General features: G+C 31.9%; 1 protein-coding gene across 1 annotated transcript in view; it reads left to right on the forward strand.

The window, feature by feature from the left end:
• Window positions 1–22432, forward strand: part of LOC145286076 (small subunit processome component 20 homolog) — a 169371-nt gene that overhangs the window by 7826 nt on the left and 139113 nt on the right. Inside the window, exons 2-6 of the mRNA XM_080134747.1 lie at window positions 2493–2573; window positions 8408–8474; window positions 16168–16229; window positions 17388–17458; window positions 18859–19053. Of these exons, the coding sequence (XP_079990873.1) occupies window positions 2493–2573; window positions 8408–8474; window positions 16168–16229; window positions 17388–17458; window positions 18859–19053 (476 nt within the window). The remainder of the gene's footprint in view (window positions 1–2492; window positions 2574–8407; window positions 8475–16167; window positions 16230–17387; window positions 17459–18858; window positions 19054–22432) is intronic.

Below are 22432 nucleotides of genomic sequence, written 5' to 3' on the forward strand. Positions count from 1 at the left end.
TTAAAATTAAACGTGCCTGTGAATTTTACACATCGGATTCTTTTTATTTTTATTTTTCTCTGGAAAAAATACTAAATTTGCTGGATTGTTTTTATCGTATCCAAGAAATATACCTCTATTGATTTTAATATTTAATTTACTCTTTTTATCTATTAGTGAAGCAAGTTGAACCAAATATATGTATTCAGCTTAAATTTGTTTTTGTTTTTTTTACAATAGAAAGCTTCATATGGGGTTTTAGATAGTGTTTTGCTAAAGCACCTGTTTCGTATATAAGCAGCCACCATAAGTGCGTATGTCCAGAGGGTTTTGGGGAGTTTTGATTCAATGAGTAGACATCTTGCCATTTCAAAAAGTGTCCGCCATGCTCGTTCTGCAGTCCTGTTTTAGTGTGGCGATCTATGAGCTGATTTTTCATGCCTGATATGATGGTTAATTAGTAAAAGTTCAAAGTCTTTATTAGTGAATTCCATACCATTGTCAGAGCGAATACACTTTACTTCACTGTAGGGAGCCATGTCGGCTAAATATTTTTTAGTTGCTAGCAGGATATCAGATTTGTTCTTTAAAAAGTAAACCATTATTAAACCGGAAAGGTCATCTATGAAATTCAAAACATCTATAATGTTCTCTGGCCATCGGTTCCATGGGACCGTTCAAGTCACAATGCACCGTTGATAGGTACACCAGTTTTGATTTATTGGGCTAAAGTTTATATTTGCACCTTGTTTAATGGTAGCTTGTACAGAAAATATATTTTGTTTAAATTTTGGGATTAGAAGAGCGTTTTCTAGAATACAGAAACATAGTTCACCTTTATTGTTTCTTAGCGAGATTTTAGCATTGCCTCTTTTCAAACCGATATTTACTCGACTCCCGTCAGCTAGTTCTTCAAAATGATTTTGTGGCTTAAAGTTGGGATCAAAATTGATAAAATCAGATTCTTTGTAATAACATGTGCCGTGGCACCACAATCGACAAGAAAATTATTGTTTGTTGAAGCATTAAACGTACATGAAAATAAGAATGTATGTTCGCTAACGGAACTCTCCACATTTTTAATGGAGTTGCCATTTTGAGTCCTGTATCTACATTGGAAACTCTTGTGATTAGGTCATCCACAATTATAGCAAATAATTTTTATACTTTTCTTAGGAAAAAATTGTTTTTGGCAAAGTTGCGGTTTTTATTCCCAGCATGGGTATAATTTAATTTTAGTGTTTTTATGTGTGCATTTTTAAATTTCATGATATTTGTAGATTCATTTTTTTTTTTTTTTCTGTGATCATTTTTTTCAGTTTCCTAGTAACTTCTGAGTGCTACCTTGAATTGGCTAAAAGTCATGGGTTTTTCTTTCTGGGTTATCACGGTGATAAATGGCTTGAAATCACTCGGTAATCCCTTAAGGACCATGGAAATTAACAGACTGTCACTTATAACTTCACCAGACATTTTTAAAGAATTTGCAGTCGTTTCAGCTCTTATAATATAATCAGTAATGGTTTCGGCTTCCATTCATTTTAGAGAGGTCAGTTCAGTATATAAAGAAATAATTTTGGGTTTTCCTTTCGATAAATAATGCTCTCTCAATATGTTCAATGCTTTGCAGCCATCGTCCAGGGCTTCTCTCATTACCAGTGATAGACTTTGGTCATCTAAACACTGTATTAATTCTGCAAAGACAGTTGTGTTCTTTTCAATGAAGTCGGGGTTGTTTCTGTTTTCAAGTTGTGTTTTGAAGTACTTTGTGTAGCTTTTGAATTCGTAGATATCCTGAAAATTTAACTTGCCACAATTCGAATTTTGATTCGGATCCATCGAAATAAACACACACGTTGGGTCCATAACCTTTAGAAGTGTAAGTCATGTTTAGTCTAGAGCTTTGTTACAAGGTAAGGTTATAATGATATTATATGGTGGAACTACTTTGATAATGCATTATCATAGTAGCTCTATTTTTTACATAAAGATCAAAGATGACATTGATAAGATCCAAATGTAAATGTGATTCATTTAGGAATTAAGACCTTTTTTTTTTTATTTTTGGTGCAACAAGAATGACAGGAACAAATTCCTTCAAACTTATCCTAGTAGACTTGGTTGATAGTACTTTTAAAAATTAACCAACAAAAATGAGTGTTTTGGAAGTTGCTTTGTAGCTGCTACCACTGTGGGAACAGGGTTCCATTAAAATAAATTTAAAAAGGAAAGCATTATCTTAAAAAGGCCAATTACTTCTTTTCTACACAATTACAAGTTTGCATAACATAAACTTAGAATTGTATTTATATTATTTAGAAAGGATTATAATGAAGCACGTTTTGTTTTTTTTGAAAGCCTCAAACATTGGCTTCTTCTCCAGTTGTCTGAATTTTGTTGTATTTTCATTCAAATTAGGAAAATTTCTATCTAAATGCTTTCTTTCTCTTCCAGTCATTTTGTGTTATTTAATCATATCACATTTAAGTGAATTAATATTCTATTTGTTTCAGTTTAACAAATTTTCTGATCGCATTTCAAATTTGAAGATTGATGTCATCCACCGAATCAAACGACCTGAAGAAAATGCTGAAGTAAGTTTTGAGTTAATTTCTTTTATAAATAGCAAAACTAATTTTTGTCAAGCAGTTTTTTTTTTTTTTTTACATAGGCATCATCACTTATCAAGGCCCAGAGACCACTTGAGGATAAGGGTTAAGAGTGTACAGTAGTCAATTGGACAATATAGTAATCGTTAGTAATGGAAATTCGGTAAATTTGTTAACTTGAGTGGAACGGTTCATCAAGAACTTGTTTATGTTGGACTTGAAGACAATCAGAAAACGGAAGACAGATCCACAGGCGTGCACTTCTAAGAAAGAAGCTTTGTTCATGGAATTTAGGTTTAGGCACAGATAAAGAGTGGGGGGGGGGATTATTGATAGTGCTTTCAGCTAGACGAGTGTTTCTTGTGAAAGTTTGGCGAGGAGGGACCATTGATTGAAGCTCAGTCGAGCACTTGCCATGAAAATAACGATAGAGACAAACTCGCAACATCTCTTCTGTGAGATAGAGATTGCAGGAAAGAGAATAGGACATCTACTACAAGGCTACAAAGTCTATTTTGAACTCTATCAAGGCAGGAAAAGTCCTTTCTAGCAGCTCCTACCTAGATGTAGCAACAGTACTCCATCCTTGGACGTATCTGGCTCTTATATAGATAGAAAATTGCATCAGCAGTGAGATATCTACTCGATCGATAGAAGGATCCCACCATTTTTCCAGCAGCCAGGGCAACAGATTTGATGTACGTGTTCCATTTAAGATCAGGAGTAAAAGTCAAGCTCAGAAGCTTGTCAAAACATGAGACCTCCCCAAGATGAAAGCCATTCATTTCAATTGATGCCAGATGGGGATCTGAGCGTTGATGTAAAGATAAAAGCTTGGTTTTAGATGCATTAAAAGTAACAAGCCACTCCTTTCCTCATTGTACCACATGCTCAAGATCAGAGGAGAGAGAATCGGAGAGAATTTGGTCGTTTACAGTCTTAGATGTGCTACCATGAATAGTAGTGTCATCAGCATAAATGTCTACAAATGATGTAAGGAGGTGATTTAGAAGATCATTAATGTAGATTAGGAAGATAGTTGGGCCCAGGATGGACCCTTGAGGGACTCAAGTATTAATACTGTGGGCTTCTGATTTTTGCCCATCAACTACTACTCTTATGAACCTATCAGAGAGAAATGATTTAATAATTGAGAAGACATTTCTAGCTATACCATAGCTGGAGATCTTGTAAAGTAAACTTTTATGCAATATCCTATCAAAGGCCTTTGATATGTCAAGAGCAATTGCCCTAGAAAGGTTGCCTCTGTCGAGAGATTCGCTAATCCTATGAGATATAACTGTAAACACATCTGCTGTAGATCTAGCAGAACGGAAACCATATTGTGTGTCACTAAGGTTATTTTTGCTGAGATGGTTGATTACTTCTCTATTCAACAGAGATTCCAGCAACTTACTCATGACGCACAGTAGACTTATTGGCCTGTACTGAGAGGGAGATGAGCGATCACCTGAATTCTTAAATACAGGGCATACTGATGAGATTTTCCAGGGTGATGGGAAGCAGTTCTCCTTAAGACAATGTTTAAACAGTTTTGTAAGTATGGCGCTAGTTCTGGTTGAAGTTTTTTTTAGTGCTATAATTGGAATACTATCAGGGCCGGTTGCTTTACTGGAATCAAGGTTTTTGATTAGCTTGGCAACATCACGTACAGATATATGTATATCACATAGCGTGTTTTCTGATACAGGAGGAAATATATTGGGGGTTGGCAGCCTTGATCGCAAAGTGTAGAATTAGCTGCAAAGTTCTTGGCTTTGTCTGATGCTGACGAGATCCATTTGACGATCATCTGACGGGTCCATTTATGAAAGTTGGGATAGAGCACACGCTTCTGTTCAGGATTCTGTTTGCTATTTGCCAAAACTGGTGGGAACCAAGCTGCTGCTCAGCTACTTTATACTTGATGGACTGAGCATACAACTCTCTTACTTTCTTACAATGGTTGGTGGCAGTTCTGAAAGCGGCTTTAGTCTCAATACATCTATTATGTTGGAAGCAATGGAAAAGGTGATTTCTGTGTGCACATTCTGGAGAGAACCATGGCTGGTTGTTAGGTTTTCGAGGGTATGAAACGGTCTATACCTACAATTAACCATTCTGTCAGGTCTGATACTATAGAGGACACATCCTTTTTAAACATGGAACGCAGAGGTAGATCTGATATAAATGTATGGAAGCTATCCCAGTCAGCAATAGTGTATCGATATACTGTATGAGAGGTACGTCTGAGGACTTATTACATTTCATTTTTATCTTAATTTATACAACAGAGTGGTCGGAAGTTCCAAGAGGAGCCAGAACGGAAACCGAACATAGTTCAGGGCAAGTTGTGAGAAAAAGGTCAAGGAGACTCGCATACTGGCCGTCAGTGTCGGGCACATGGGTGGGTTCGTGAACAATCTGAGTGAGGTCATAAGCAATGGAGAAATCATGACAGAACCTCCCCTCATCATCGGTCTTGTTTGAGTGGGTCAACCATTCCACATTATGAACATTGAAGTCTCCACAGACGTGAATGTTAGCTGAAGGATAAGCTGATAGAACTTGGTCAATTTTCTCAGATATGCTTTTAAAGATAGTAACTCCGCTGTTATGGGGGCGATAGTAAATATAAATGCAGTAGTGTGAGTTAGTGCAACCCGGAAGCACATATAAGGTAAGTTAGGATCTTCTCTGGAGATGTCCCTACCGCATGGAAAGCCATCTTTAATATAGGCACATATTCCATGCCCATGGCGATCTTGAGGGTCAGATTTGGAAGTTAAGTTAGAGTATCCTTTAATCACGAACTCATCTAGGGAAATAGTCTGTCCAATGACAGTTTCACTTAGAAATAATAAGTCTAGTTTAGTCTCCTGTAATTGAGTTTTAACCTCTGGAAGGTTAGAACATAAACTCCTGATGTTGGAAAAGGAGACATGATAGTGGGGGGCTACGTTGGAGGTTGGAGATCCGAGTTTAATCATGTATTTTTTTTTTAAACTTGTCATGATGGAGTTTTGAGATTCGTGGAGTAGGTCGACAAACTTGTTTAGAGCAAGACAGAGAGGGAAACTAAGAGAGAAAAAGAAATGAAGAAATTTTTTCTTTTTTTTTTTGTAGCACATGATAAGATAAAGCCCTCCTTGCATTTTCTATTTTTAATAAATACAAGTTATCCCTAACCCCAATTTTTTTTTCATCATATCTAAATATATATTTTAATGTGAATGAAAAAGGTCTTTGCAAAAGATAAGCAATAATACCAAATTTTATTTTAGCTCAATTATCAAATTATGACCATTCAAAATATGTTGAAAATTACTATTATGTGCTGTTTGTAGATGAGCAAAATTCCACAGTGCATAACTAAAAATGTGCAAGGGTCAAATAAGTGAAAAATCCTTACAAATGCAATATCATTCTGTGGTAAATGTGGTTTATAATAGGGTAAAAATTTCATTGTCTAAAATTTGTTTTGTGAAAGACAACTAAAAACCTATATTGTGGAGTGGCTCTTTTTCTTTATATGCATAGAGATACACAATAGTGTGCATATAAAGTTAAAAAACCCCCAAAAAACTCTGACATTAAAAAAGTAAATCGGCTGATCGCGAAATATTAACCTAAATGAAGTTTTAAAAAAAAACAGAAAGAAATTAAATTTTGTTTATTTTCACAATTTATCCAAATAAGCAAAAAAAAAAAAAATGATCTTGCACAAGTTGAAATCCAAATTTCGCACACTAAATTGGCTTCTTTGTGATACATAATTTCAATCGTTAATTATAAATTTGTTGGAGGGAAAAGTATGTTATGTATAGACTATTATTAGTATCAAATGTCAAGATTATCAAAAGAAGTTAAGAATTCTTAATTGATCCATTTAACATAATAGTTAGAATGTTTGTTAATGAGCCAAGATACAAGGGTTGAACCATACTCATTTGAATCACTCAATTGAATCATACCAAAGTCTCAAAAAATAATACTTGATGTCTTCATGCTAAACAATCAGCATTATAAGGTGATGATCAAGGGCAAGTGGAGCGATTGCAGGAAAGGAGTGGTACCTTCCTTTACATCTCAATGAAAAAGAGCTTTCAGTTGATTCATTTATTTATTTTATCTATAATTGATTCAATCCAGATAATTTTCATAGAGATCATATAAGCAATTGAGTTAAAAATCTATAGAAAATAGTTATTGTAATTTTTTGTTTGCTGTGATTAACTAATTGAAAAGAATAAAAAATGAATTGACTTTGAACTGTTTGCTGTCTGGAAAAACAAATTGAATTATGTTCTACCCCATTTCTTTCATTTACTGTTTTTATTCATCTACATTTCACAGGGAAATTGATAAAATCAGGTTTGTGTTTTTATGCTGTCATAGCCCTTTTTTATTATTATTGTCATTGTTTGTAAAAAAATTTGGCAGGTCTTTACTTTAGCGGAAAAGGCAGAAAAAAGGGGCTTTAACTCTTACATGACTGCAGGGGACATTAAAAGGGATCACACCATTACCAAGGTTATTGCTAAGACGTCAATATGATTGATTAAAGAGTTTCATTTTCTTTTCTTTCTTTTTTTTTACATTTAATATTAACAAACAATTCTGGAGTTAATAAGGATTTTATTTTTAAACAATACAGAACTTTATAAAAGAAACTTTTTAAATACTTTATTTAAAAAAAAGAAATTAAAATAACTATTTTATTCATAAATAATGCAGTTTAACAAAATTAAAGAAAGAAAAAAATGGTTAAAAGTAGATTCTTCAGAATGGAATGACATTTCTTTTTTTCTTTAATTTTTCGAAAACGGTTTTTAAAAATCTATATTTCATTTAAGACATACTAAAATATATTTTCGATCAATAAATTATTTTTTTAATTTAAAAAATGTGGGAATATTATAAAAATCCTAGTTGTAAAATTTGTGAATGTTACAATTAGGAAATGTAAAAATAATACTTATTTCTAAAAATTTTATTAACGTTATTTAAAAATGTTCTTTAATAAAGTTAAAAGTTCTGCTGCTCTGCCTGCATTGTTTATAAATCAAATACTTATTTAAATTTCTTTTATTTAAATGCCTTTTTCGCTTAAAGTAAACATCTGCTGAAAATTTCATTCTGAAACTCCTATAGTTATGTTTAATTACAAATTTACTAAAAATATCGCTCATTGAAATATGCATTTACCTTTGTTTCTTTAAAGTTATCCTTCTCTTTATTTAATGAAATTTATCAATAATTGTCAAATATATCAATTAGTTAATCATTATTTCTCATTATTTGGTATGTAAAATATATAAAAACATAAAACTAATCTCACAGGAGAAATTTCCTTCTATTTTTAACTTCTTTATTAATTATCTTAGAAAATTCATATTACTTCCTATAAAAGAGGTCCTGGATATGACCTTAAACTATATCCAATGGTGAGGCCCCAGCATGCAGGCTTTGGGGAGTGTGGAGCCACCCTTTAATTGCCATTGCTCCCAGGTCCACTCTGACTTGGAGTGGTAGTACTTGTTAGGGTTCTAACTATGGGTTAAATTGAAACCGACTTGAAAAAAAAATATATTCTATTAAAAAATTTTTCTTCAAAATCACTGAATTTGGCATTAAATAACCTGAAAAGGGTTGATATGCCATAAAACAAAAACAACCAAACGAGCCAATAAAAGACCCTAGTTGCATGATTGCTAAACCTATTATAGGGATGACCACAATTTGATCCCAAAATAATATTTTGTTTCATAGATTTTGTTTGTTTTTCTGACTTATTTGATTAACATTACTTTTTTTAGGAGACTGATACTTATTTTGGAACTGCTTTGTTTAAGTGGTGCTCACTTAACCTTACAAATGATTTCAGTAAGTGAATTGTTTTTTTTTTTTTATTCATTTTACCATAAAATGCTTTAAACGCTTTCTGTATTTACCAGCTTTTATTAGGTTGACGGAATTTTAAATTTTGATTTCAAATCATGTATTTTCAAATAAGTTTTCTTTATAATACCTTTACTTTATATATAATTTTAAAGAGCGTTTTTTGCTCTATCTAACCATTTAAATTACAATCGTTTTAAAACAATTATATCTTCCTTTCAGAACGTTGAATACAAAATGAAATAAAAAGCAAATTCGCACAATTTTCTTATTTCAATTCAAGCTAGGCTGAAAAGCTGCTGAAAGAGCTCATGATATCAATAAAGCATTTGGCCCAGGAACCACTATTGAACGCACAGTACAATGGTGGTTTAAGAAATTTTGTGGTGGCGACGAGAATTTTGAAGATAATGAGCATAGAGCATACTGGTCAGCCATCAGATGTCGACAATCAATTAAGAGCCTTAGTTGAAGCCAATCCATGTACAGCTGTTCGAGAACTTGCTTCTGAATTAGATGAAACATATATGACGATTTCCAACCACTTGACAGAGATTAGAAAGACAAAAACTTGATAAATGGGTGCCTCATGAATTGAACGACAACAAAAGAAACACCATTAGTGTCATCTTCCCCTCTTTTACACAAAAAGAACGACATGTTTCTCGATCAGGTTGTGACTTGCAATGAAAAGTGGGTTCTTTACAACAACTGGCAATGCTCATCTCAGTGATTACACGCCAACGAAGCTCCACAACACTTCCTGAAGCCAGAGTTGCACCAAAAGAAGGTCACACTGACTTTGGTGGTCTGCGACCAATCTCATCCATTACAGATTTTTGAACGCAGGTGAAACCATTACGGCAGTGAAGTACTGTCAACAAATGAATGAAACACATCAGAAACTTCGACAACAACACTCAGCATTATTCAACCGAAAATACCCAATTCTCCTTCATGACAATGCCTGACAGCACGTTGCTAAACCGACCCTGCAGAAGTTGAACGAATTGGACTAAGAAACTGTCTCATCTGCCATACTCTCCAGACCTCTCACCTACCAACTATCACTTTTTCAAGTATCTTGACAACTTTCAGCGTGAGAAATGCTTCAAAAACCTAAGTGATATCAAAAATGCCTTCAGCGACTTCATTGCCACCAGAACGCAAGATTTTAACGTTACTGGCATAAATACACTTGTTTTGCATTAGGAAAAATCTATGGATGCTGATGGTGCTTATTTCGATCAATAAATTTTTGTTTGAGCCAAGATATGTTCATCTGAATTTAAAAGTTAAAAACCGCAAGAACTTTCTTGTCAACCTGATAACTTTGTGTGGTCGAAACCACAAGTCATCATTGCTGATGACACAAGTAGTAATAACTTCCTTGTTAAAGTTTAGTGATCAAAATGATTTTACAGATGTTGCTTGAATACTTCCCTTGAATTTTGATGTAGCTGAACATATGATGGCTGGGATGAGCCAAAATCTGGATCAAGTAGTAGAGATTGTCTTGATTTAGCTTATTGCTATCATAAAAGAGCTTGTTTATTTGGCCTGCAGAGTCTCAATATGAGAAAGAAAATATATGGTGCTTATCTAGAATTTTCCCCATGAAAAAACAAACAAAAAAACAAAAATAAAGAGAAATCCATGGTATATGTACCCATGATGAAAAGAAAATGTCATGCATCAAAAATCACGTAACTTGATCAAGTTTTATTTTTAAATAAGAAAATTAAATTTTATGGCTGAACTATAAGCGATGATCTCGCAATCCCATTTTGAAAACATTCTGAAGAAACAAAAGAAATAACTCCAAATCGAAATGTTAGAAAACTATTCTTAACATGAGGAGGGAAAGTACTGGAAAAACTAAAATTTGCTTAAAGATTCGTTTTTTTTCTTTTATATAAAAATAAAACTACTTGATCAATTTATGATTTTTGGTGTATGATATTTTCTTTCTGTCATGATTTCTTATTATTTTGTTTTATCATAAGAGTGGAATTCTGGACAAGCGCTAACTGTGCATGTTGGAATGAATCAACCATTATAACTGGTGTGTTTTGCACTCCATAAAAGGCAGGCTTAACAGAAGGTGTTTTAACACTCAAAGAAAGGGCTAAGATCATTGAGTGATTGGAAGTAGAATTTAAAACCCTATTGTAGGAGAAAAGTCTATTCGAGGCAAAGATGCTGTCACATTGAATATAGTTTCACCAGAAAAAATTAAATACAGTAACAATGTACCTGTGACAAGCATGTTATTTCTCTTTTTTTTTTTTTAAATGTTTTTTATTCCTTTAGAGTTTTCTGAGAAAAATTAAGGCGGAAAAATAATAAGAAAATAGGAAATAGCTTCAATGAAAAAGCAAGAATTCAATATATTTTTAATTTTCTTTTTGTTATTTTTATTTATTTTACAAATACAGAGCATAATAAAATATTTGAGGACATATGCTATTTTTACAATAGAAATATTATTTGACTTTATATTTTTTATACTTCATAATTATCAATGATAGCCACAACAAATGAAGAGGCACATGATTAACCATTTTGATATAGAGCCATTTTTAAAAGTCGTTTAATTTTTCATTTACAAAAAGTTAAAGGCATAAAATGAAAATCTATCATCAGTATTAGATAAGTCTCTGTCATCTGTGTGTGTGTGTGTGTTGTGTGTCGCTAAAAGTAAAAAAAATACAAAATGATCCACAATGAATATTGTATCGACTGAAAGAACAGAGATCTGGATCCATAATATCTCAAAATTATGAAAAATTCTTTGAGGTACAAATGTCATTTTATTTGAAGGAAAGGTCAGATAAAAATCTTGCCTTCAACGTTCTTTCTTAACAATTACAATCTACGCATGCATGAATGCTGTACATTCCTACTTTCATTTTAAGAACATAAATTTGCAACATCAAAACGTTGCCATGTTGGCCTAATGGGTAGTGTGTTTGCTTATGGACTTAGCTTTTTGAGGTTCACACCCAGCACGAGTCATTTTTTTTCTTACTTTTAATAACATAATACATAAAACATAAAAGCGTTTATTTTGGTTACAAAAAATATTTCTATTTTATTTTTAAAAAATTTAATTATTTTCAGTTTGTTTTATTTTTAAATTTTTTCTCTCCTATCTTTGAAGGAGACAAAAAAATTCTGAAGTTTATAGTAACACAACCGTTGTAATGGATCTTAAAGAGAAATCTTTCTAGACTGAAGCAGCATTTAAGAAATTTGCTTAAACTGGTATATAGTCATCAAAAAGTGCTTAATATCCTGAGATTAGCTTCTCTTTGTATTCAGTCTGCTGAAAAATCTGGTAGAGAGGTGGTCAGGTACTTCTTCTTTTTTAGGGCGATTACATTTTCATGGTTTTATCTATTTTTTTCAAGTAGGATTACTATATCTTTTGTTTTTGAAATTGTTACCAAATTGTTACCAAATCCCACCCACCCCCTCTATATATACTTGGTTAGGGGTGAGGGTATTGATATTGCCCACAATAGAATTGACATATAGTAATGAAAAAGTGCTCAATATCATAGAAATGAGACAACGAAGAGAAGTCTTAACATTTAATAAACCAACTTTATTTGTCATTTTCGTTAGTAGCTTTGGTAGAAGAGTACAAGAGAGAAACGTATTAGTATGAGAGTTCAGTGTTTGTACGCGCACGGGTTTTTATGATTGTCATGAGGAGTTCCTTGTGTGGAGACGAAGATTAGATATCTGACAATATGATATATGTCAGGCTTGTTTAAGTAGAAAGAAAGAAAGAAAGAGAAAGGTGTTCTTGGTAGAATGTAGAATTAATATCATGTCGGCTGGTTGAGGAGAGAACAACTCCGTCCACACGTGTTCATAACTAGTCGTCGTCGTCGGAATGAAGGAAGCCGCTTGAAAGAGAAAGAAAGGACAAAGACTTCAGCGTATTGCCGTGTTGTCATGGGTGTGTGTGAGTTGTATGGATGAGGACAGTTCTTTAGCATGACAAAGAATGTTCGTTTGGGTACGTGGAAGCAAGTAGGAGTTTGAAGAGAAGCTTGTTTTGTACTCATGTTAGGCCGGGGGGGGGGGGGGGAGGCAAAAAGCCCCCAGCAATGTTTGCTATTGGGCAGACCAGCGAAAAAGAGAATTAAAGGTAGTGATTTCACCTTTTATAGACTCGGTCACGTGACTGAGAGCTGATTTGTGACTGGACAAGCCAGGGAGAAATGGATTTCAAATCTCGAAGTTGTGAGAAGTAGTTCCTGCCTGTAATAGCGGGTGTTAGCTTCTACAGATACCCCCTTGTTGGAAAAGGTTTTGGAAGGAAACCAAAAATGTTTATTAAAATAAAAGAAAGATTCTTTTATGTGTATCAGTTATAATTTAAAAAATTCAAAGTAGTGAGGATTTTGTAATATGTCCATCCGTGACAGTTGCTTGTAAAATCCATTCTTTTTGTGTCAACACGAGGCTTTTTGTTTGTGACTGTGTTCAAATTTGTTTCGTAGAATTGATAATTTCTTTAAATTTGAATGATCCCAGTAGAATTGAAAGTCGTTAAATTGCTCGTTGCTAAACGTCGGTGACGAATTGATTTGTTGATGAGTTTACTTTGGTGGAGGTTGTGAAAAAATAATTGCTTTGAGTGTGTTTTTCTGTGAACAGTGTTTTGCATGGCTAGTCGCCAGTAACGCATTTTAGTTGGACTCAACTGTTGAATAAACTGATATTTATTTTTTCTGTGGAAAAAAAAAAAAATGTTGCTTTTCTGTGAAAAGAATTTTTTTGTAAGATAAGAGGGGAGTGTTTCTTGTAGCCAAAGATATTTACGCCATGTGTGTAAATGGAGTCGAGTTGACTCATGTTTTTGTTGTAATATGCACGTAAAAGGCAGAGTAAGTAATAGAAAAAGGTAGCATGCAAAACAGCGAAAGTCCAAGTCAGGTATTAGAATTTTTCATATACTAAGAAAGTGTTAACTCTTTTTGTGGGCTGGCGTTTTTTTTACGTGTAGCCGTTGTGAAAGAAAAGGTGTTTTTTCTTTGTTTTGTTTATTTCAAAAAAACATATCCAGTTGAAATGTTTTATTTTTTTCCGTGAAAATGTCGGATGTATTTGAAGTTAAATGTGTTTTCGCTAAGATGTTTTTTAGCTTTGTTGATGTGTCTTTGAATATGTATCAGCATTTTAGTTTATCGTGTCCAACGAGGATGTTTTGTCAAAAAGAATGTCCGGTGTTAGAACAGTGTTCTAGAGAATTCTCAAGTGATGAGTAAGCGACATTTGAAGGTTGTTTTCGCTCGTCAGTGTAAAATGGCAGTTTTTTGGGGTTTTTTTTTCTGTTTCTTTCCTTTGTTTTGTTCGTGATGAGATGCGGGCAAAATGAGTTTTTGAAAGGAAAGAATCCTGTAACAAAGTGGAGTGTAGCGATACTGAAAGCTTGTTACTTTTGAGCCTAACGAAAATAATCAAATAAGGCCATCGTTGAAGCTTACGTATTCTGGGGTCACCAATTTAATCAATAATGAAGACAGTGAAAAGAAGTCTCATTTTAACATTTAATAAACCAACTTTATTTGTCATTTTCGTTAGTAGCTTTGATACACCCTCATAACATTAAATGATCTCTAAAAGTCTTCATATTTATAGTAATGTCTGATATGAACAAGGACCATTTGATTCTAGCATGTAAGAGGTTCAAGCCTCACACAAAAGCCATTATCGAAGCTAAAGGAAACTTTAATGAATAAAATTATAATACAATATATATCATTCTTATGCTCAAAAACGTTTTTCGGTAAAAAGATATTTTTCTATGAATTATTTTCATGTAAATATCTGTCCTGAAATACATTATGCAAGAAATCATTTCTGTTAAGACATTAAAAGTACAAAGTTAAATTTGAAATGTAAATGATATTTTAATTTTCAAGTATTTTCTTTTATTTATTTCTAAATAATCTTCTATAAAAGCGAATGTTATATCATATGTTTGATTGTCTTATCAAAAAACAAAAAACTGTAGCATTAAAATCAAATTGATTTATGACATATTCTTATATGATTTGCACTTTGTATAATGAAGCTAATAATCCAATCCAATAACTAATGCTACAATCTTATTCATATAAAAAAGGAATATATGTCTCCTAAAGTAGCCTTACTTGATTGGACAAGACAATTCACTTTGACCAATTGCCAAAAACTGAATTTTGGTGAAATAAAGATGGAAAGCCACTACCCCCCCTTTTTTTTTTTAATTAGTTACATTTTTAGAATGGTCTCATCCAAAAGGAACCATCTTTTTTAAGTGCTGTTATACTTAGACATATAAGCATACTATTAGATAAGTTGGTCTTTAAGTTACTGTTGTGACCCTGGAAGGGTCACTAAGGAAAACACGGATACTGAGATGAGTTAGAAAAGATAAAATATACTGAAACAAAAACAGCATATACAAAGAGAAACCATCATAGTAAGTACTGCCAAGATGGCAGACTATGAAAGACCACCCTGAGAGTTGTAACTCTCAGTTAATTTATACAGTTTAGAAGAGTTCATATCTTGCGCTCAGTAGTTACAAAAATATAATAGATAATGGGAGATGATCTATTTCATAAGACAAGAGAGTTAATCTATTATATACTCTCGTTTTTTATACATGTCACTTAGAACTTCAATTTTTACCATCATTTAAAAAATGATATTTTAGCATATTTAGTACATTAGTAAATCTATTTTATTTTTTTCAAATTAGTTATTTCATGATCTGAATTTATATTAAGAAAAATAATTTAGAAATTTCTTATATTTCAAAATATTGCATTCATTTTTTTCTTATAAACCATGTCAAAACCTTATCTTGAAAAATAAATGATATCTCCTCCAAACTAGACATATTCAAGTTTAAAAAGAAATTAATTTTGCTCTAGGGGTATATTTACTCCCTAGAAGAAAATGAATGGAAATACTTTGCCATCTGTAAATGTATTGCACTTTTATGTTCTTTTCATTTATTTTAAACAAATAAATTTCTAACTAGAATTTTCTAATGTAGCTTAAAGTATTCTAAATGAATTACATGTGTTGAATGGAATAACCAATTGATTCATAGAAGAAAATGTTGTGGAATTCGAAAATGAGATAAAGCTATAAAATCATAAATAGTTTATAATCTATCTCCATTTATAATGTTAAAGCCATTTATTGCATGCATAGTGGGGTTAAAACATCAAATTCACAGAACGAGAAGAGCAGTAATCTACGCAATTCACTGATAATTTTAGTAATTTGAATAAGTAAATATGTTTCTTACCTCCAACAAGGCAAGGGTTACGCTTTCGACCAAGTTTGTTTGTGTACAGTCTAGCATTAACATTGCTTGATCAATTGTCATCAAACTTTTTTTCAAAATATTGATCATGGTCGAACTTGGAATTTATTTAATTTAGGAATATCTAGATCAGAAGTCATAAAAAAGGTGAAATTCGTACTTTTGGTGGTAACTTTGGTTTTGTTCTTCATAAAAGACACTACTTTGCCAATAATGTTTTGTATTTTATATAACTTTCAACTTGAAAAGTTTGGTCATGGTCAAAATTTTGATGGAATTCCATACATATTTATTTTATCATGTGATTCATTTTAATTCTATTTTTTTCTTCTTTAGACAATTTTAAGACAGAAATTTCGGATCAGGTTAAAACTTTTGTCCAGCTTGTTCATCATTCAGTAAGTCATTTTTTTTTTTTTCAATTTTTTAATTATGTATCTTTCTTCATTCATAAGCTTCTGAATGACATTTGCTGCTTACCCTTCTTGGATAAGATTTATTTTTTAGAATTTGTTGATAATAACCAAACTAAAGCTATAGTAACTTTTTTGCTATTGGTTAGTTGAAATTAAGTGTCCAGCTTAGTTGCATATGAATATTGGTTATGCATACTTGCCAGACAGCTAATAGAAAAATGAAATTATCCTCACCAAAGATAAACATAAATGTTAGACTGTATCTTGTACTGAACAAAATATTTGGCTGAAACACATTCTAGAGTGTCTCTCCATAAAGACAAGATTGATTTTTAATGTGAGGGAAAATCTAGCTCCCCAAAAGAAGCACTTTAGATTTGACAAAAATAAAAAAATTACCTCAGCCTAGAAGGATATTCTTCACTGATCGAGAACAGAACAAATGAAGCATAGTATCAGAACATACACTTTGCTTCAGACCAAAAGACTTAGAATATTCTAGATTATGAACTTATGAAAGAAAATGAACTGCTACATGAGATTACTCAAAAAGTTTGGAAACAGAATGAAAACAGTTTAACACAACAGATTAAATGAAAAGCTCAGTTTGAAATTCCTGGAAGGTTACTGCCTACAACAAAAAACATACGTCATAATCACATTGACACACCAGTTCTTGTTAGATCAACAAAATTAAGTAATGTTAGACCTTGCCAGTATCAGATGGGTGACTATTTGGGAATACCAGGTGCTATTGACACTTTCAAGAACTGTAAAAACCTAACATTGTCATCTCCCCTGACTGAGATATACATGCAGTTGGGGACCACTTATAAATTTGATACTCCCATGAAACTTCTTTCTTCAAAGGAAGCTGGTTCAACCTGCCTAGGGTGAGTGCCACTTCAGTATAACAAAAGATATTTCAAGAAAACAGGAAGAGTACAACAATTTAAATACTGTGACTATTATAACAACCAAGACAATGCTTTGTCTTAGAAATATTGTGAAATGCCTTAAAAATATTTAAAACAATTTTTTTTTTTTTTTTAAAATGTTTCTATTAAAATGAAAAATAATTTTGTATTTTTATGTTCTTATAAACCATTTGATGATTATTTGTCATAATTATTTTAACAGGATGAAATTGTCACATCCTTGATGAAACACTTAGCTGTTCCCAACAGTATGGCATATGACGCACTACTTGAGTAAGTATATATATATACACCCACCTTTTATTTGAAATAATAGAATATGATGCGCACGCACACACACATGCATACATCATACTGCAGATACCGTTGGCTGCAAAAGGTGCTGCTAACTGCATTTATCCAGGACAGATAATCATTATTTAAATTTTGTATATATATATATATAGTTATTCAGGCACATGTTTTCTCTTCAGGACTCCCTGACTTTGGTGAATCTAGTGAGATTAGAAACTGGTAAGGGCACTGGACTTAAGTCATTGCCATCCCTGTTTCATATCTTGTTAGATTCAACCATGTTCATAAGTCATAGACAGTGAAATATGTATCTGTGGATACATATATTTTATATATGTATATTGGAGAGTAGAGAGTGGATCATGGGTTTGTTTTCAGCAGGCTTGTAGCTTTCATTTCCCTTATTTTGTCCTTTAGTTCTCACATTCAATGAGCAATGTTTTTGACAAAGGGAGAAAAATTACCCTTTTCTGAGTTGGAATTAATCCATCTGACAATTATCATTGATCAGTTTTTGACCGTGGAGTATTTTTTTTAGTTTCTTACATCATACCTTATCTGAAGCAATTTCCATAAAAAATATATATATACCCTACTCATATGGGAACATCACACTGCTATCCCAAAAAAAGGTATGTGAATACATTCAGTAGTCAGTATCGAAAAAAAAAACAAAAAAACAATCAGCAAAATTACTATATATATAAATATTAAATGAAAGATGGAGAATAAGTTATACTTAACTTTATTATAGGATCAGAATAATAAAGAAAAGTTTACGGGAAATTAGAAAAAAAAACTCTTTAGGCCATAACATTTCGAAGCCAAATGCTTCTCATCAGAAAAGAAGGGCCAGAATTATACAAAATGCAAATATAGAAAAAAACTGGCTTAATGACATTTAGAAATGAACTGAAAATGAAGGAATAGGATAAAATGGTAATCAAAAGTAGGTACAATATATATATATATATATATATATATATATATATATATATATATATATATATATATATATATGAGTAAATCAGAAGGGTAGTATGTATGAAGGTAATATTTAAAAAGATATAAGCCACTATGAAATAATTGGGACAATTACAGAAGACCCAATAATAAAAAGAGAAAGGAAAAAATAGGAAAGATATAGGAAAATGGAGAAAAAAAGGGAAAGAGATAGAAACAGCAAGTGAAGAAAATGGGGTTAGAAAAATATTCAAAAAGGTGTTCAAAATACGTTCAAAAATAAAATAATATAACATAAAATGTTTCTATCTCCTGACAAATGTAAGACTCCTGGGCAACACCGGATATTTATAGTTAGTTATAAATATTTGACATAAGTATTGTATTTGTATCTAATTATTTTTCTTTTATTTTAGCTTAGTGGTGCAACTTGCCAAGGATCTTCAGCATGACTTCTACAAACATTTTCCTGATGTGTTTAAAGTTTTAGTAGCTTTATTAAAAGCTCATCCCCAAGATGTACAATTGCTGGAGATGATTTTTACCTGCCTTTCTTACCTATTCAAATTCCTCTGGCGCTACATGATCAAAGACATCAAGAATATCTTCAGGTAAAAAGAAATCCAGCTTTTCTGTTTTATCATATGCAACCTCTTTGTATTCATGTTTTTTTTTTTTTTTTACTTTTGCTTTTAACATTTTTATCATTATTATTCTAGAAAGAAAAATAAACCAAGTAAACCTGTCATTTAAAAAAAAATTATAATTGGTCCCCTGACAAAAGGAGGGTGGACCTGTAAATTCACCCTTGTTTGTTCATCTGTTTGTCCGCCTGCACTTTTCTCAATAACTATGCCTTGGAATTTTTTTAAATTTTGCACAAACATTAAACATGATATGAGTAAAAAAGTAACAGAACAGATTTTCTGGGAAAATTCCGGTTGCCCCCCTAGGTGTGTCTTTCAGGTTAAAATGGTTATAATTGACACTTTTGTGCTTATTAAAAAAAAAATTGATGCCTTGGATTTTTATAAAACTTTCTAAAAAGTTATAACTAACTAATTTCTATATAATTTTGTTTGTCTATACTTTGCGATCACTTTTGGGTGTGCCCCAGGGGCTCTTTTAGGACTAATAAAAACACTCAATTTTTGGGACTATTTTACCATATTTGTCCAAAATTTTCTGTGTATGTCTACTTAGCAGTTTTGCATGGTGCTAAACTCAAATTTAAATATGTTAAGGCCTTGGGGACTTTTGGGGCTAAATGGGTGGGGGTGGGGGATGATGGACTTAGTCATTTCTTTTTTTTGCATGGTGCAGAACTCAAATTTATATATGTTAAGGCCTAAAATTGCACCGTTTGTTCATTTCACCAGGATTTGATGTCCCCTGGGGACTTCTGTGACTAAATTGGGAGGGGGGGGGGGGTGCTGAACTTAGTCATTTTTTTTTATGCCTCGTTCACTGTGCACTCACAGGGGACCATGCATTCTTCACTTGTTCCAAGTTGCAATTTAGGTTGAGAAATGATAACCAGTGCAAGAACTGTAAGATGATGGAGATCGATGAGAAAGATGTGGAGAAAGTATATTTGGATGGTAAAACTATTGTGGTTTCTCAGAAGTTTTGTTATCTTGGTGATACCATTAGAACATAGGGTGAAGAAAGTACTAGTATGATTGCAAGTTAGAATGGAGTAAATTTAGACAACTTTTGTGATTACTAACTAGCAAAATGTTACCACTGTCAAGTAATGTAAGAGTCTATCAGGCACGTGTATATAATGTGACATGGAATTGAAACCTGACCAGTGAGGGTTGAGGACATGTGTTGCATGGAGAGGAATTATATGAGAATGGTCTATAAATGAATAATGCAAGCCTTGAAGACCGGCTTAAATTTCTTGACCTCAGCGAAAGATTAAATCTAAACAGTACAGGGAAATGTGTGCAGAACAGGAGACTTCGTATAGGCATGTTGAAAGAATAGATGAAAGTTCTTGGGGTAGTAGATGTAGTGATAAAAATAGACATGAGGGAAAGAAGGATAAATAAAAACCTAGTCAGAAATAGGTTAGTTTGGAATATTATTATTATTAGTGTTGGGACGATTCCTAAATTTTTTCCGATTCCAGGAAAATGTTGATTAACGATTCTGATATGGAAAATTTTTGTGTAGCGAAAAAATTTGGTACAGCAAAAAAGTGGAAATACAATTAAGGGAATTCTGAAAACGAGTTGATTTTTTTTCATAAAATTTCTTACATTGAAGATAAAAGTCAAAACAAAAATTTCTAACCATGAATTAAACATGCACCATGAAATTAATAACAATCAATTTCAGGAGTTATTTTATATATTAAAAAATATAAAGAAAAAGTAAGTCATGATTAATTCAGCAAAAATACAATAACATCAAATTTTAAAGGGAATAACACATATTTTTTATCTTTTGATGTTCATTTTTTTGTTTTATTTTCTCTTTATTTTTGATAACTTGTAAAATTTAACTTTTTTTTTTTTTTTTTACAGCTTCAATCGCTAACTGATTTTTATTCCACTTTCTAAAATATTCTTATTTCTAAATGAAATTTAAAAATGACTAGATCTTTGATTAAATTTTTAGCCTTTTAGATTCAATCGTCTCAAATTATTCCTAAATTTATTTATTCCTCATTATTCCTTTGACTTTAAATTAAAATTATTTTTAACGATAGTAAAGTTATTTTTTTAAATCTAAATAAATTGGTTTATTTCTATATTTATTTTTATTATATAATTATATACTTATCGTCCTTTAATGTTTATTCTTATTTAATGTCTTCATTTAACTCTTTATTTCTATATAAAAAAGTAAATTTTTGGTAATTGTTTATTTCTATTGTTCAATAAAAGTCATTTATTGATCTTTCAAAATCGCCTCCGCCTTAATGCTGTTTCTGACAACCTTTTCATTTTTTGTTGGGGTTGGGAAACATTTACCTATGCTCACATCACGACTGTGATACCAGGCATCGGTGAATGTCGACCAAGCCCCTACAGTCCTTTAGTTGAACGACTCTGAGTAACTAGTTAGTTTGCAAAGTTAAGGTTCAAAGGATTTTTTAAAAAAGTTAAACTTTTTTCCTTTTTTTTAATAAATTTTTCACATTTTTTTTTTGCTTTTGTTGCGAAAAGAAATGTTTAATTGCTTCATTCGCAGAATATTTTAATGAAATGTAAATTTCTAAAAGAAAAAAAAATGAAATTCACTTACCGCATTTATTTAACAGATAGCAAAATGATTGTTTTCTTTTGTAGTTTTCGAAAGACCTTAAACAGAACCGTCAGTCAGCATAATATGAAATTTTAACGTTTTTGTTTTTGGATACTTAACAAAAGCTAACCGAGTGTCAAAGTTTTGTGAACTGATACCACCTGATAAGTTTCACTTTCGTTTTAGAAATATTTCCTGAAACAGCTTTCGTTCAGAAAATAGAAAGTACATAATTAAATATTTTTTGTGAGGTACAAAATTTTATTATGGCTATGTAAAGACTAAATTTAAACTTGTTCGAAAACATTATTTATTTTAGATTGTGAAATTAAAAAATAAAAATGAATGTGAACATAATATGAATTATAGAACATAATTGTTCTATCAAACCTTTTATTGTTTAAATAATTTGGCTTTGCTTGTTTTATTTTTAAAAAAATATAAAGGTTGACAAGATATTTTTCATTTATTAATGAGATTTTTCATTCATTTACTCCTGGAAGAGTATCAGTAAAAAAAAAAAAAAATACTTGCCAAAAGATAAGCGCCTCCTTTTTAGTTCTTTTACACTTTATCGCCAAAACTGGAGACGCCATTTTATTTCGCACACCTGTCGTTCAAATCCTAGGCAGAAATCAGTATTTTAAACTATGACTGAAGTTAGAAATAAATAACAAAAAATTAAACTGGATATTAATTATTTCCAGAAAGAACTATGAAAAAAAGTAAATA

This window comes from Euprymna scolopes, chromosome 10, assembly GCF_053919585.1.
Source record: "Euprymna scolopes isolate OS-2025 chromosome 10, ASM5391958v1, whole genome shotgun sequence".
NCBI lineage: Eukaryota > Metazoa > Mollusca > Cephalopoda > Sepiida > Sepiolidae > Euprymna > Euprymna scolopes.